At 37.6% G+C, this 13,961-nt stretch overlaps 2 protein-coding genes across 3 annotated transcripts in view; both read right to left on the bottom strand.

Annotated features, from left to right (window-relative positions):
* Positions 1-978: 978 nt before the first annotated feature.
* Positions 979-10,932, bottom strand: LOC135641075 (probable L-ascorbate peroxidase 6, chloroplastic/mitochondrial). The gene is made up of 12 exons (XM_065156105.1): positions 10,761-10,932; positions 10,530-10,673; positions 7,951-8,071; positions 7,774-7,874; positions 7,577-7,664; positions 4,472-4,539; positions 4,303-4,389; positions 1,929-2,003; positions 1,765-1,842; positions 1,578-1,682; positions 1,369-1,439; positions 979-1,117 (listed from the first exon to the last, which is right to left on the bottom strand). Exons 1-11 carry the CDS (start codon positions 10,893-10,895, stop codon positions 1,416-1,418), a joined length of 1,026 nt encoding a protein of 341 aa, XP_065012177.1. The 5' UTR covers positions 10,896-10,932; the 3' UTR covers positions 979-1,117; positions 1,369-1,415.
* A 1,058-nt stretch (positions 10,933-11,990) lies between these two features.
* Positions 11,991-13,961, bottom strand: part of LOC135639467 (exocyst complex component SEC5B-like) — a 28,868-nt gene continuing 26,897 nt past the window's right edge. For both annotated transcript variants that reach the window (XM_065153233.1, XM_065153232.1), the window contains exon 21: positions 11,991-12,570. In XM_065153233.1, the coding sequence (XP_065009305.1) occupies positions 12,352-12,570 (219 nt within the window). In that variant the 3' untranslated portion in view covers positions 11,991-12,351. The remainder of the gene's footprint in view (positions 12,571-13,961) is intronic.

Here is a 13,961-nt window from a genome sequence, read left to right as displayed (position 1 = left end):
GTGATGTTTTTGGACGGCGGCGGTGGGGTCCACCGGGACGCTCGGTCCGACGACTTTGAGCGTCGAAACACGACACGCGTCCGGAGGTGGGTAACAGACGCGGCGGTTGGTGGCGTAGCGTGGTCGCCGATGCGTCGAGTTACACGCGTCGGATATTGGAACGGTGTGGAGCGGAGGGCGACACGTGGAACACGTTTTACAAGGTGGAACAGATGTCGAATTTAGGCACGTGACGAATGGGCGTTCGAAAATGGATAAGGGAAATGGGAATGGGGACCCCCGTTCGTGTACGTTACGTCAAGTTATGAGGAGGAATTGGCTGCCACGTATCAGCATCTTTGAACGCGCAATGGGGTATATCCGGAAGAGTCAGCGATGGAGTTTAATGGAGTTTGGGATGATGCGTGCGTGACGTGGGACGAGGTCTATCCATCCATAACTGGACGGACAGGATGTGGTATGGCGCATCGTTGATGATATATAACAAGATACGCAAACTATGTTCGGCTAAGACCAATTGCATTCCTTCTTGCAGAGTTGATGCCAAGTTCTCAGTGCAAGCTGTCGTCTCATCCTTTGTCCAGTCAAACATTCGAAGTCGCAGCCAAAAAAGATATGAGCGAAGGACCGAAGAATTTGACGTAAGAACGAGGAGCTCAGGAGTCGACGACGCCTTGCAGGCCAACTGAGTTAGTCAACGGATTGACTTTTCTTTGGCGTTCGTCACCCCGTCAACATGGGCACGAAGGCCCAGCAATATCATTGCAGGGTTTGACTAGATCGAAGTCTCCAATCAAATTTACCTGTGATGCCATTGAATAAGATCGATGAGGCCAAGCCACCACCATTGCACATGATTTTAATGCAAAATTGCTGGCAGAATTGCCTCGTAGTTGATTTATTATACAGGCATCATTTTCTGGCACCTAAAGATGGCAGGGTAGCGGTGGAAAACAAAAATCCAATTCAGAATGCTGTTTGCAAGAAGACATTTGCAGAAACCAAAGCCAGCAATAGAGATTATGATACTTCAGAATTAATAAATTCAGGAGGAATGTGGGCTGCCTCTTCCACACTCTGCAGTTGTCTTCTAATTCATAGCCTAAGGTAGCTAACTCTGCAAGTCAAAAGCAAAATTCATTTAGTTTGATCGGTTCATGCTGTTGAGGAAAATCTTGATCAAGTAGTCTTCAAGAAAGATGCAGCAGAACAGGAGATGATTAATTATGTTTTCTCAAGCCAGAAAGATAGAAGTAGCAAAACAAGAGTATCTTCTGACATGTTGTTTAGCATGCATTATTCTAAATTGAACTTTCAGATGATAATGAAAAGGAAAATTAATGTTAAAATTAACTACTTTTTTCTCACCACATGAATACTTCTCTTCAAGGAACCGTTTCGCAGATGTTTGTATCTCAGTGATGCTCTATTGAGATGCCCTGAGCAAAAATGTTTCCACCACATTAGGTGTCACAAATCAAAGGGAAATCATTTTGATTTTCTTGTTATTTTTTTGAGTAAATGTTTCTTCCTGAAGCAGATAGCAATGTGTTTTACGGTTAGGTCGAATCACCAACCTCCGGAGGATCAAACTTGGCACCTTGGTTGCTGAGTTTTGCATGTGATTCAGCATAATCTTTGAAAAATGCATCCTGGTCCACCGCGTATTTCTCGGCATATACCTATGTGTCATACGGTTCATTAGCTAATACAGAATGTGACCATATTATGTTGGATCGAAACAACTATTTTCTGTTTGTTTACCTTGAAGGATGGATCTTCAAATAAAGAAGCATCTGTGGGCAAAACTAGCAGATCTGCATCTCTTCGCTCTTTGATTTCCTAAATTGTTGCAGGCTGCATTCAGTTTGCTGAACAGCTGCCATTAGAGGGAAAAGGGAGAGAGAGAGAGAGAAAAAAGACATCACCTTGAAGTAGCTATTATCAAATTTCAGCCATTGCGGCGTCCATGACTGTCCACCAGGTCTACCAGGGCCATCTTTCTGTCAAGCAATGCCATAAATCAGGTAGACTACCTCGTGCTTATGTACATGGCAATTAATACTTCATAGTTTAGCAATCTCAATACTGAGAAGTTAATTGTGTCCGCCAGGAAAGAACCAAGCAATATAAGGAATTCTGGTTTGAGATATTGCATATAAAATGATAGTCCAACAATTTAAAATGAAGAACTCGACATGAAAAGGTGTCATTATAGATATTGCAGACATCATTTAATGACAATAACTTTACAAGACAACTTATCTCTTGCACAGACTAAAAGCTGAACTTAAATTAATGAAGTACAGTAATCAATTAAAGAGCTTTGTATTACAGGAATCTTCATCATGTTTTTTAAGAACCACCAATAACTAAATTATAATGCACAATTTTTCAAACCAATAGCTGAAAGTGTACATCAGGTTCTTAGTTCCCGCAAGATCATCAGACCATGCAATTTAACAAAGCAGCTTCTGTCTTTTTCACAAAGGTGGGACATAGGTGTAGGTTACTAGAAAATTACAACAGTCTAGTGAGAATTGGACCTACAGTATTCATACAAGAAATTTCCAGTTAGTGCATGAGGATTTTGTTAATAAAGGAGCTGCGCAATGGCCAATGCATGTAGTCTGATACACAAATAGAGAGCTTATTTCTTGGTGACTGAAAACCTAACCTCTCACAATGCAAAGGAGCAAAGCTACCATAATGGCAAAGCTCAACCTAGGAACTATCCCAGTCTATCTAGTAGAAATAAGTAAAATGTTGTAGCAAATCCCAAAACTAGTTCAGTTTATGTAAAGGAGAAGATGTAGGAGAGAAGGGAAAATGTAGCATTTTTTTATCATAAAATTACCTACTAGATAACTAAGTACATAGGTCATGTTGGTTGGTTTAGGCCTGATCACTATTCAGTTCGAACCAGAACCAAATTGGCCTGGCGGTTCGCCGATTCTAAACTGAACCGAAACCAGTCCATGGCAATTCGGTTTCGGTTCTTAAGTTTGGAAAATTGAAACCGTCGATTTTGACACTGTCGGTTCTTGTTCCGGTTCTGATTCAAACCGCTGGTTTCATAAATTTAAATTATTATTTATTATTCAAAAATAAATTTATAATTTTTATATTTTAAATTAAAAATAATAAAAAAATTACGATTCGAACCAGAATTGGAACAATCGATTCCCATTTTGGTTCCAAAACCAACCTTTGCTGGTTTGGTTCCGGTTCCTGATTTTGAAGAATTGAAATCATCGATTCTGGAACCATAGTCAAGGTTAAGTTGGTTTGATAAAATGGCTTAAGCATCATGCATGGAATTTAAATTAAAGGAAAAAATTATGGATCACAGAGACTCGAACATGTTAGGACATCAACCATACTAGTTCTAGGTATTTTCACATTCAAGAAGGAGAAGTGGACTCCGGAGGATGGAAGAGAGAGAAAAAGAAGAATCAGCTACTGGAAAATGATAATTCCATGGGGACAAATGAAGGTACCAACACAAGACAGCTTCTAGAGATTGTAATATGCTATACAAAGTAAACAAAAAAGGGAAGAAACACAGAGTAGAGATCTCTGAATTCCATAAAATCCTAAATAAAGCACATTTAATATTCTCTGAAAATGCCTCCTAATTGCTTGAGGACTTTCCTGGCCATACTGGTAACTAGAATATGTCTCAAAAGTAGGATCACAATTCAAAATATGACTCTGAACTCAGACTAAGATAGCAATTAAAAGTATGGATGCAAAGACATCTACAAGTACCAGTAAAAAGAGAAAAGAAATCCAACCAAAAGCATGATGTCTAGAAGTCAATGAGCTCCATGATATTTAAAGACAAATTTAGAAATCTCTAATCATGATGTCTTGTGACTTGTGTACTCTCCCAACTTGTTCTTAACTAAAACAGGCTCAAACATAAGAATACAATTCAAATTTAGTATTGATTTGAAACAGCAACTGAAATTATGAATGCAGCCTGTCTGAACATAGAAACAAGAATCCCGATCAAGGGCCAAGCAAGATGAGGCCCGTACGGGGAGGGTTAGGGGTTCAATCACTCCATAACAATACAACTTCTCCATCTAATACCATGTTAAATTTCTAAACATTGCTAATTTTTCTAAAAGCTTAAGCTAAAAAGGGAAATTGAATATAATGACTGAAATAAAAGCACACAGTAGTATGAATATGTGGAAGTTCCTTCTGACATCACACCAAACAAGAACAGCATGTGTTTAGCAAATAAAATGGGCATGCAAAAATTAAATTACTTAGATGCAGAGAAATGCATACCGTATATTTTGTTTCTGGTTTTCCCCAACCACTACGTTCCGGACTGGCCCTACCTAGAGTATGTGCGCCAGACAATGCAACAATATCCTACATTCAGATAATGCAGAACTATAAAAGAACAGCTTAAGCATTAAAGACTACAAAGATGAAAACTTAAATAAGTTAAGACCTTGTCACTTAGACCCATTCTGTAGAATATGTCCCTTAAATGAGATGCTGGTGAAGGTGCCCCAGCAGCTAAATACCAAAAATAAAGCAAGATTCAGAGATGAATATCTGATGCAAGGAAAAAAGAAAGCAAGGGCTGTGGCAAATGTAGGCATTAGCATATGCTCCTTATAGAAAGCAACAGAGCAGTTCATCATCTTGATAACCATCAACTATCATAACAGCTAAAACTGCAACTATAGATTAGTGATTACAATTAATGCAGCATGATGTCAATTTGACAATATAAGATAATCACAAAACTGGAATCCAACACAAGCAGGAAGTAGTGGCTGTGGGAGGAACGCAACATGAGTAGGTTTTTAGCCAATAATGTAGTCGAACAATAGTGGGTGATTTGTCATGGTAATAACGGTGGGAAACAGGCTAAGATATTGAGAAAGAAAATAATGGTTAGAAGTGGAGATAACAAAAGATACATACACATATACAAGTGTACAAAACTCCATCACAAATATAACTTGTTAAGCATCGCATAATTTTTTTGAATATGATTCAATGTGAATCCAGGACTACCTATTGTGTAACGAATAAAGGAATAACTGAGAGAAAGCTCCAGACCGACCACATCTTACTTAGACAATTATTTTGTCTACCAAAGGCCCACAATCTGAGATTAATCTTGTGCTCCACCCGAATCCTACTTGAGTTTGTTAAGTAATCTGTCAACGTGGCTCAAAAAATTTGGGTTAATTATTAGTATTTTGATTTTGTTTACATATAGAAATCCTAAATATTGTCGTCAGTAGTAGTCCATTAGTTACAATTTATTTTATTCATGAAAAGGGTCATATTAAATGTATTAAACAGTAGCCACTGTTTGTAATGCAAAATTCCAGCAACTTCAAGCCCACTTCCTCAACCTAATGACAAGGCAGAAGGTTTCGCATCAGTTTTAATTGGGATGGCAAAGCTGTAGCTAGGGGACTGGAAAATTGGCCATCTAAGGTTCTCTGTGGCAGAATGGCATTTTTGGTAGCCAACGGATGGATCACAGAGCCACATTGCCCCTGTAGTCTAGCAAGAATGCCTGTGCATATGCATTAGAGTTTGGCTACGTTTAGACAATGGTTGCTAGATCTCTGGGATGAACTACCACTTGGACTAGAACTTCGAGTTTACTGGAAAAATCATTATTCTAGCCAAGGTATGCAATACCATACTATACCGGTGTTTCGAGGTTGGCTCGGTATGGTATGGTACCGTGTACCGAGCAATACAGTGTAGCACTGTAGCACGTTCCATCCGGTAGCGGACGGTCCGCGTACCGGTTTGCCATCGGACCGGTACGTACCGCTCATACCGGGCGGTACTATTTGAAATTGCATACCATGATTCCAGCCAACTTACCAAAAGGACTTTAGATCGTGTTATAAGAAGGACAAGATGAAAGAGAAGCTCCAAATGGAACTCTAACAGAATAGCCTGTTGTTTGATGGAACTACCACCACATGCCATAGTTGACAAACCATGGGACTCTAATGAAAGGTCCACCGGGAGAAGAGGACAGCTGCGAAGATTCAGGTACTATCAACAAGGATCAATGTAGCCTCTAAGGATAGTGTTGAGCAAGGTTTTAAACAAGGTTCATCGTACCACCCGATATAGGTAGTACATACCAATTTAACAGGAGATTGGTATGGGCAGTACGTGTCGGTCTGTCGGTATGCTCCACTATCAATATGTCAGCACAGTTCGGTATGTACCATACCAACAGCTGGTCGGTACACCGGTATGGATCAGTAAGCTTCGTTTGTAGTAATTTATCATTCAATGAATGAATAAAGAACTCATTTGATCTTATTATATCAATCAAATCAAAATCTTTCTTCGTGCATAAAGAAAGCAATTTCAATTTAACTTAATTCTTTATACTTCTATCTATTCAAGGTATTCTTTGTTGCTACTATGGGGTCCTGAAGCACAAGGAGATTTTACTCGGTGCCAATTAGGTGGTCTATGGACTTTTGTTGCTCTCCATGGTGCTTTCGCACAAATAGGCTTATGTTACGTCAATTCTAACTTAAAGTACTGACGGATATGTGTTGATAGTATTAGTCCCATAGTTTTGCTTAGTACAGGTTATACTGCTTCATACGTTCACTATATCAGGCTTATTGGATGCTAAGCAGACCAGTGCCAAACTGTACCACTCTACTATCTTTTATTATATTTTTCTTAAAAAATATATATTTTTAAATTTTTAATAGCTATCACAACTAACATTTTTTCTCTTTCTTTTTTATCTTTCTTGCACATCCTGTCTTTCTCTCCTCTACTCCATTTCCTCACCGTGTGGCTGCTACTTCCTCCTCTTCCCTACCTAGTTGCCACCACCACCTCATTTTTTTTATCTTAAACTTCCTCCTTTGTCCCTTCATGAATCTTGAATCTTTGTTCCTGTCACACCATGCAAACCAAATTTACAGATCCTGAATCTCTGTTCCTGCCATTTAAAACAGGCGCTTTGCACATAAAAGAAACTGGTGACATTTGTGAACTAAATATGCTGCCAGCAAATGTACATTCATTTCTAGAACTAGGATCAGTTAAAGTCATCCAGCTATGTTGATTTACAAAGGGAAAAGATATAATTCATTTCATTAGTCAAAGTAAATATGCCCTCCACAAGTTTGAGATAAAATCAAATAGTGAAAGATTAGTGAAAACAATAATCCCTGAATACGATGAAATAGAAAATGAACAAAAAGTAATGCATTATTATATCATGTATAATATGCAGATAGAAGCATGCCAAACTAGCACTAAATCAGGCATCTATCAGGCAACAAACAAGATAATATTACTATTTTCCATTTGGGCCATGGAGGCAACCTTCTGAAATCAATTAACCAAAAAAGGAACTGAAAAAAACAGTAAAACATAGGACAGATAATCCAGGAGAAAGATTCATGAAAGTATTAGCAATCTATGCTGCATTTTTTTAATTACCAAAATACCAAGTATGAAACAGTGGAACAAATTATTCTAAAGCAATATCCAAAGTGATGGACCGAAGAAAGTTGTGATAAGAATTTCAATATACCAGGAAGCCTCCCTTCCTCAGGGCACTGTTCAGGTCCAGAGGCATCTACCCTACCATACTTCATTGGGATTTTGGGGCCACCAGCTTCCTATAATATATCATTGGTATGTCTTCATTTAGTTGTATACAGAAAAGATTTATGCTTTAAAAAAATATATTTTATGTAGCAAATCAGCAAGGAGAAAATATAAAATAACCTCAACAGCTGTAGCACTGGCTAATTGGAACAAATCTGCATATGTAACACCTGAATACTTGTCCTTGACAGGCTGAAGAAGCTTTAAAGCATTTACTAGGCCTGTGATCCCATTTATTGTCAGAAAAGCCCTGATCCCAACAGTATATCACAAAACTGCATGGGAGAGAAGAAGTACCAGCATTGGCTGCATGTTTCAATTCTTTGTCAAATCGCACGCTTCCATTAGCTCCGCCTTGCCTTGGCCATTCCTCAATACTTTTATTGTATGTGCCAGCATCATGCCAACCCAAACGGACCTGTGCAATCATACCAAAACCATGAGTTTGTACTCGTGCTCTCACCAGCATTTCCAGAAATAATCTGTTCCAAATCATTACTAGGTTTCAAAATCTACAAACACAAAGGAAGAGCTTCTGGCAATAATTGCTCAGTGTGATTTGCTTGCATAAAATAAAAATTCAATCCTTCCACTTAGAAGCCAGTCAATTAGGACCTATAGTTAAAATAAAGAGTATCTACAACAGAAGTTACCAGAAAAAGGATATGCTGGAGCAAGACATACCAGAACCCTAAGAATTATTAAATAAGCAGTAAATCATGTAATTAAATCCTCTAACTGAAGACTCCAGTCCAAAGATAAGGACTGAGATAGAACTTGATCTAAAAAGGGGAATAGAATCATCCTGAATCCAGAATTTGGAAGGCTCTAATCAAACAATTATAACCTATCATTATAATTAGGTCATGATCAGGTTCTAACTTGCATATCAGATCAAGAACAACCTCCAACATCACAAGATTCTGTGGTCAATTACCATTCCAAAAACTTCAAGACATAAATACAACAGCCTCATTTGGTAACTACTACATATTTTCTTTCTGAAATCTATTCCATTATCCGTTATCCATGTACACGAAGGGAATATTTATGATGAACACCCATAAATTCTTGGATGGCTACATCAATATTTTCCTACAATGTTAGAGTCAGATTTTGATGCCTCCATAACTCGTTAAGGTTTGTTTAGGTCACAGTAATCTTGTCAAAGTCTATCACACTGTCAGATGTTGTAAATCTTATTTTGATGATGATCGTCTTCAGTTCACAAATCTTCTATGGCTTTCAAATTATATGCAGAAGCCTTCTTCATTTCCCTAGGTTTTAATTTGTAAATCAAGTTGCATTTTAGATTCTTATCTTTCTATTTACCAGTATTAAACTTGATGTGTTTTAGTAATCCAAAATCCCACTCAACTTCCAGGAGAGTATGAAGATTTCGGAAATTTTTAAATTTCACAAAGACTTATTAATACTAAGAGCAAAACGCATGACTTGAAAAATGAATGCAAGAATTTTTAGTTTGGCCAAACCTCTGACCAAGCAAGTATTTAGAACATTACAGCAGAGTTTAGCATGTCAAGCTCAGCAACTCAGGAGATGTTATACTGATTTGTAATTCCATGAAAATTGTGATCTAAGTGAGAAATGGTGGTTAAGCAATCTAATGTGTCATTATTTACCTTGGTAGTTGGAGAGTTACTATCCACAAATAGTTCATCTTGTTTGGTGTTATGAAAATAAGAAGTTCATGACTATGGTAAGTTCAATGAAGCGATCATTCCTTTCTCGATGAAAGCAAGTTCAATGTTCCGGTAAAAGGTTATTTCAATGGAGCTTTAATCTTTTTGAAGGGAATGCAACAAAATAGCAACACAAGAAAACTAATCCATTCAAGGATTCTCTTTCAGAGTCATTAGAATCATGAAACAGATAAGAAACTATGGTAACGCCACAGAAAATTTAGAAAATATATTTGAAAAAAAAAATCTTAAGAAGTTTGCCAATAGAGTTTGACTGAACTGTTGTTGCAATGAAAAACTTGAAGGCATGTAATCAACATTAAATAAACTAATATTATATGAACAGTAAAGAAGAGCGAGCAAACAGAACATCAAAGGTTTAGGAAGTAAAAAGTTGCAAAGATGGTCACAATGCAGGAGCTAACAAACCCTAAGAATGCTGTTAAAACACAAATTTCTGATTTCCAGACTTCACCCACACAAATCACATATTTTATGTTAAACTTACACATCAAATGTTTATGTTACACCCGGATTTTGATTGGGACGTAACAGTGAAGAATTCCCTTAAAGAGATAAAAGAAGTTAAATGAATGAATTATAATGTCATTTAGGACCCTTGACGAGGAGAGCTCCATTACCTCTTCATGAATCAAAAGTTGATTTTACACTTTTTGTTTGATATGCTATTCTGTATGGTCTCTAGCCATCAGAATTAGCACCCATGAATCTAAGGGGCGTTAGGTTGCTTGCAAATGAAAATTCATGCAAATAGCAATTGCAGGCAAAAGCAAATGCTATAAGCAGTAGTTGCAATTGAATTTGTTTGGATGCCCACATGAGGGGAGAAGGGGTGTCCAAATTAAAATTTTAACTCGCAACCCAGCCCTCACGGTGCTTTAAATCACAAGTCATTTGGATCACAAATATGGAAATTTGGACCAAGAACAGTAAGCTAAAAATTACTTTTCTCCTCCTGTCATGCATAATCATTTCACTTTCTGAAAATAAATAACTGAACAAATGAGAGGCTAAATCCAACCATTCAGTATCACTTCGAGCACACGCCGACGATTATATCATACATATCCTTCCAATATATTACTACCAACAACGATGATGTGAAAGACAAAGCATCTGGGTATATAATATTCTTGAGACGGCGAATCGCACCAGAATAGGATGGCAGAATGTCGTCTTGAGGAGCTCCCTGATGTCGTCCCTGGCGCTCCTCAGCTGCGCCGGATCCGACGGCGAGCACGCGGCGGCAGACGCAGCGCCACGAGACCCGCCTAAACCCCACCCGAAAGCCGGGCCCTGAGGATACCAACAAGTAGATGCCGTCGTCAGAACCATCACACGGTTCGTAATCTTGGTCGATCACCGAAAAAGAAAAAGGCGCACCCGGGAGAGTCCGTCGCCGCGGAGTAGCGAGGAGATGGAACCGTTCGAGGAGGAGGAGGAGCGGAAAGTTGTTATCGTCTTGGAAGCAGCGGGGATGAGGCGGAAGGCCATGGAGGAAGAGCGGTACGCCGCCATCCTTGGGAGATCTCCGCAGTGTGAAGGCTGATGTCCACCACTGCTCCTATATGTATTCACTGATGGCCACTTGTGTCGTGTTCCTATTGGGACACTACTAACCAATACGTACAACTCGTAAGGGTATCAGTTTGGACTACTTCCCCAATAAGAAAATTAGGGTATTCATATTATGACATTTATTATTATTATTATTATTATTTTAAAAGTTCAGAATATAATAAAAGTACAGAATATTATTATTCTTTTCCAATATAAGGAGCTGATATTGTTGTTTTTATTACTATTCTTATTGGTAGGAAGTATTACCAAATAAAACCCTAATTTTTAGAATAATCTTAAAAAATGTTACACTCTTTTATCATAGTTCTTTTATATACTTCACAACTTGTAAATTTAATTTGAGTTTTTATAACATTTCTATCCATTTTCATATATTATATCTAAAATTATATTGAAATAATAAAAAACGAGCGCTTAAGTATGAAATCAATTAATATTATAAGATGAAAACTCCATATAATTATTGTTTTTATTATTTTAAGCACTACTTATAATATTTTGTTAATATATTGATCAAAATAACATTTTGAATACCACTGTGATCGATTTAGAAGCGTGGCCTTATAAGCCATTATTTTCTACGATCTTACAATTGTAATTAGCATAAGTGATAATAATTGTAGACTGATGAATTCAGATTGGTCATCGGCCAAAAAGAGAAAGAACTCGAGGGGTTTAAACACAATAAGATTTCGGGATCAGGAACACCTGCTAAAGTTCTACGTCGATTACCTTTTTTCATTTGGTGTGGAACGATCGCCTCCCGCCTCTTTAATCTTCACATAGGATGTGAAAACTGGGATACCTCAGAATACCATGATATGAACTTCAAAGGATACCAGAAGGTCAATTTATGATCTAGCAACCTGTTTAAAAGACAATAGAAAACCTTTAATTACCAACCAGAAAGAATAATATCAAATTGTTCTAGGAAAATTCGATGATATCAACAACAACAATTTCTCCAAGTGTCTTTTATTCCATTTTTTAGCACAACACGCCATACCTGCAGTCTCTCATTGAACCCATCCAAAAAAAATTTCCAGCATCAATAATGCTAATTAAATTATCGTTTACTTCTAAAAACATAAACTATCCTTACTGGAAACAACTTATGAAAATGCCATCCTTGGTTGAGAACTCTTCAAGAACCCAAGGAGAGAATGCAGTGTCAATACAAGCCAATGATAGATACTGTGTTGCAAAAAATATACAAGCAAAGAAACTCTCTAAGTTCCTCAACCCATGAGAAGATTCTACAAACACCCAAAGAATGGCCCATGATTCACCCGCTATACAGGATACGAAATAACGGAAAGCCAGCGATGCAAAGAAAAGAACCAAAAATGGGAGGAAAAATTAACGAAAGCTGGCTTCTTTTCTCCCCTACTACTTATTTGCGTCGTTGCCGTGAGTAAGCTGGAGATCCCACTGTCTGCTGCCTCCTGTAACTTGGAGAAGCAACAGATCCTTGATGTGAAGCAAAAGCAGGCTTTGGGGGCCCTGTAAATGATGCCGGCTGAAGAGAAGATTCCATAAAACATACTATGTTCAATCGAGTCCTTTCTAGTTCGCTCTCAAGTATCTCACTGCTATATTGCTGTGCCAGCACCTAGAGAAGAGACAATATCAAAATCTTTTACAAAGTTTCTTAATTAGGCTGCAGCAACGAATTGTTGTAATAACAATGAAAATCCAGGAACTATCCAGTTTATGCTTCAAGGAATATCAAAACTGCAAAAAATGCCCAGGAGGTTGCACCAGCAACTCTTCCAGAGAACAGTAAAAGAAAAAGGAACACATTCTCAAAGGACGATGATGCTAACAGAGTGCTGCCCAGCCAAAGACTGTCTGGAAGAGGTTTACATTGGAATGAACATGCACATAACTAAGTTCAAATGGACATAAGCAGTAAAACTTTAGCCATTTCAATATGATTGTGATGTCCTTTGTATATGTGCGTAACTTCAAATTCAGCACCACACAAAATAGATGATAATTAGTCCAAATTAAACTAAAAAACCATCACATAAGTCACCGTAGGAATTAATTAACTACTGAAGAACATCGCTTATAAGATCACATCTGCGATATGAAAGTGGTAATGTTTTCATAATATACCATACATGACAAAGAGTACAATCAAAATAGGTGAGTGAAAATCAGATTCTCGTGGAAGTCATCTCCTATGTCATGTCCAGCTACTGATCCTTTATCAATTTCAATAAAAGCAACTGATCAATAAAATCAACAGAACTGCAACAAAGAGCACCCACAAAAGTCCATCATAATAGCCTATATAACTGGCAAAAGTGCTAATGCCATTAACTTCCTTTGGCTGCACAACAGATTCGATAACAGGCATATCTTTTATTTTACAACTGTAGCATACTATTCATCATGATAACCTTAAATGAATCTCACATTTGATCATAATAATAGATTAGATTCATTTTGTTCCCAAAAATTGATTGTTCCTTTCTTCAAATTAGAAATCCAAAAGACCAAATGCTAACCCATTCTTTTGCAACAACTTAGTATTGGTTAGAAAGGATCCTTTCCTATTTAGCTCTGTTAAGGACTAGTCACAAGAATATCCATTGAATGCCACGTTATCATGTCTTCTTAAACTTATAATAATTTATTTTCATTTCTGTCTCTGATCACCTTAAATGTCTCAGCTAATATATAAGCCACGACAAATATTACTAATAACTCCCAATCATGGTTCATCTTACCAATCCATACCGGTATGCTGACCAACTATTGGTACGATATATACCGACATATCGACACATGATACAGTGGGGCATGCCAACAGACCAGTATATACCGCCTATACCAGTCCCCTATCAGACCGGTACATACCACCCGTACTAAGCAGTAGTATGGCGAACCTTGCTTCCAATAAATATAAGGTTTTATTATCTTTTTCCTAGATGTACCATGCCCTAATCCATAATCTTTGTATATGTTGTTTCCTACCAGTCATTCAGCAAAATG

The sequence above is a fragment of the Musa acuminata genome, chromosome BXJ3-6 (assembly GCF_036884655.1).
Source record: "Musa acuminata AAA Group cultivar baxijiao chromosome BXJ3-6, Cavendish_Baxijiao_AAA, whole genome shotgun sequence".
Classification (NCBI taxonomy): domain Eukaryota; kingdom Viridiplantae; phylum Streptophyta; class Magnoliopsida; order Zingiberales; family Musaceae; genus Musa; species Musa acuminata.
This window is presented reverse-complemented; position numbering and strand designations above follow the sequence as displayed.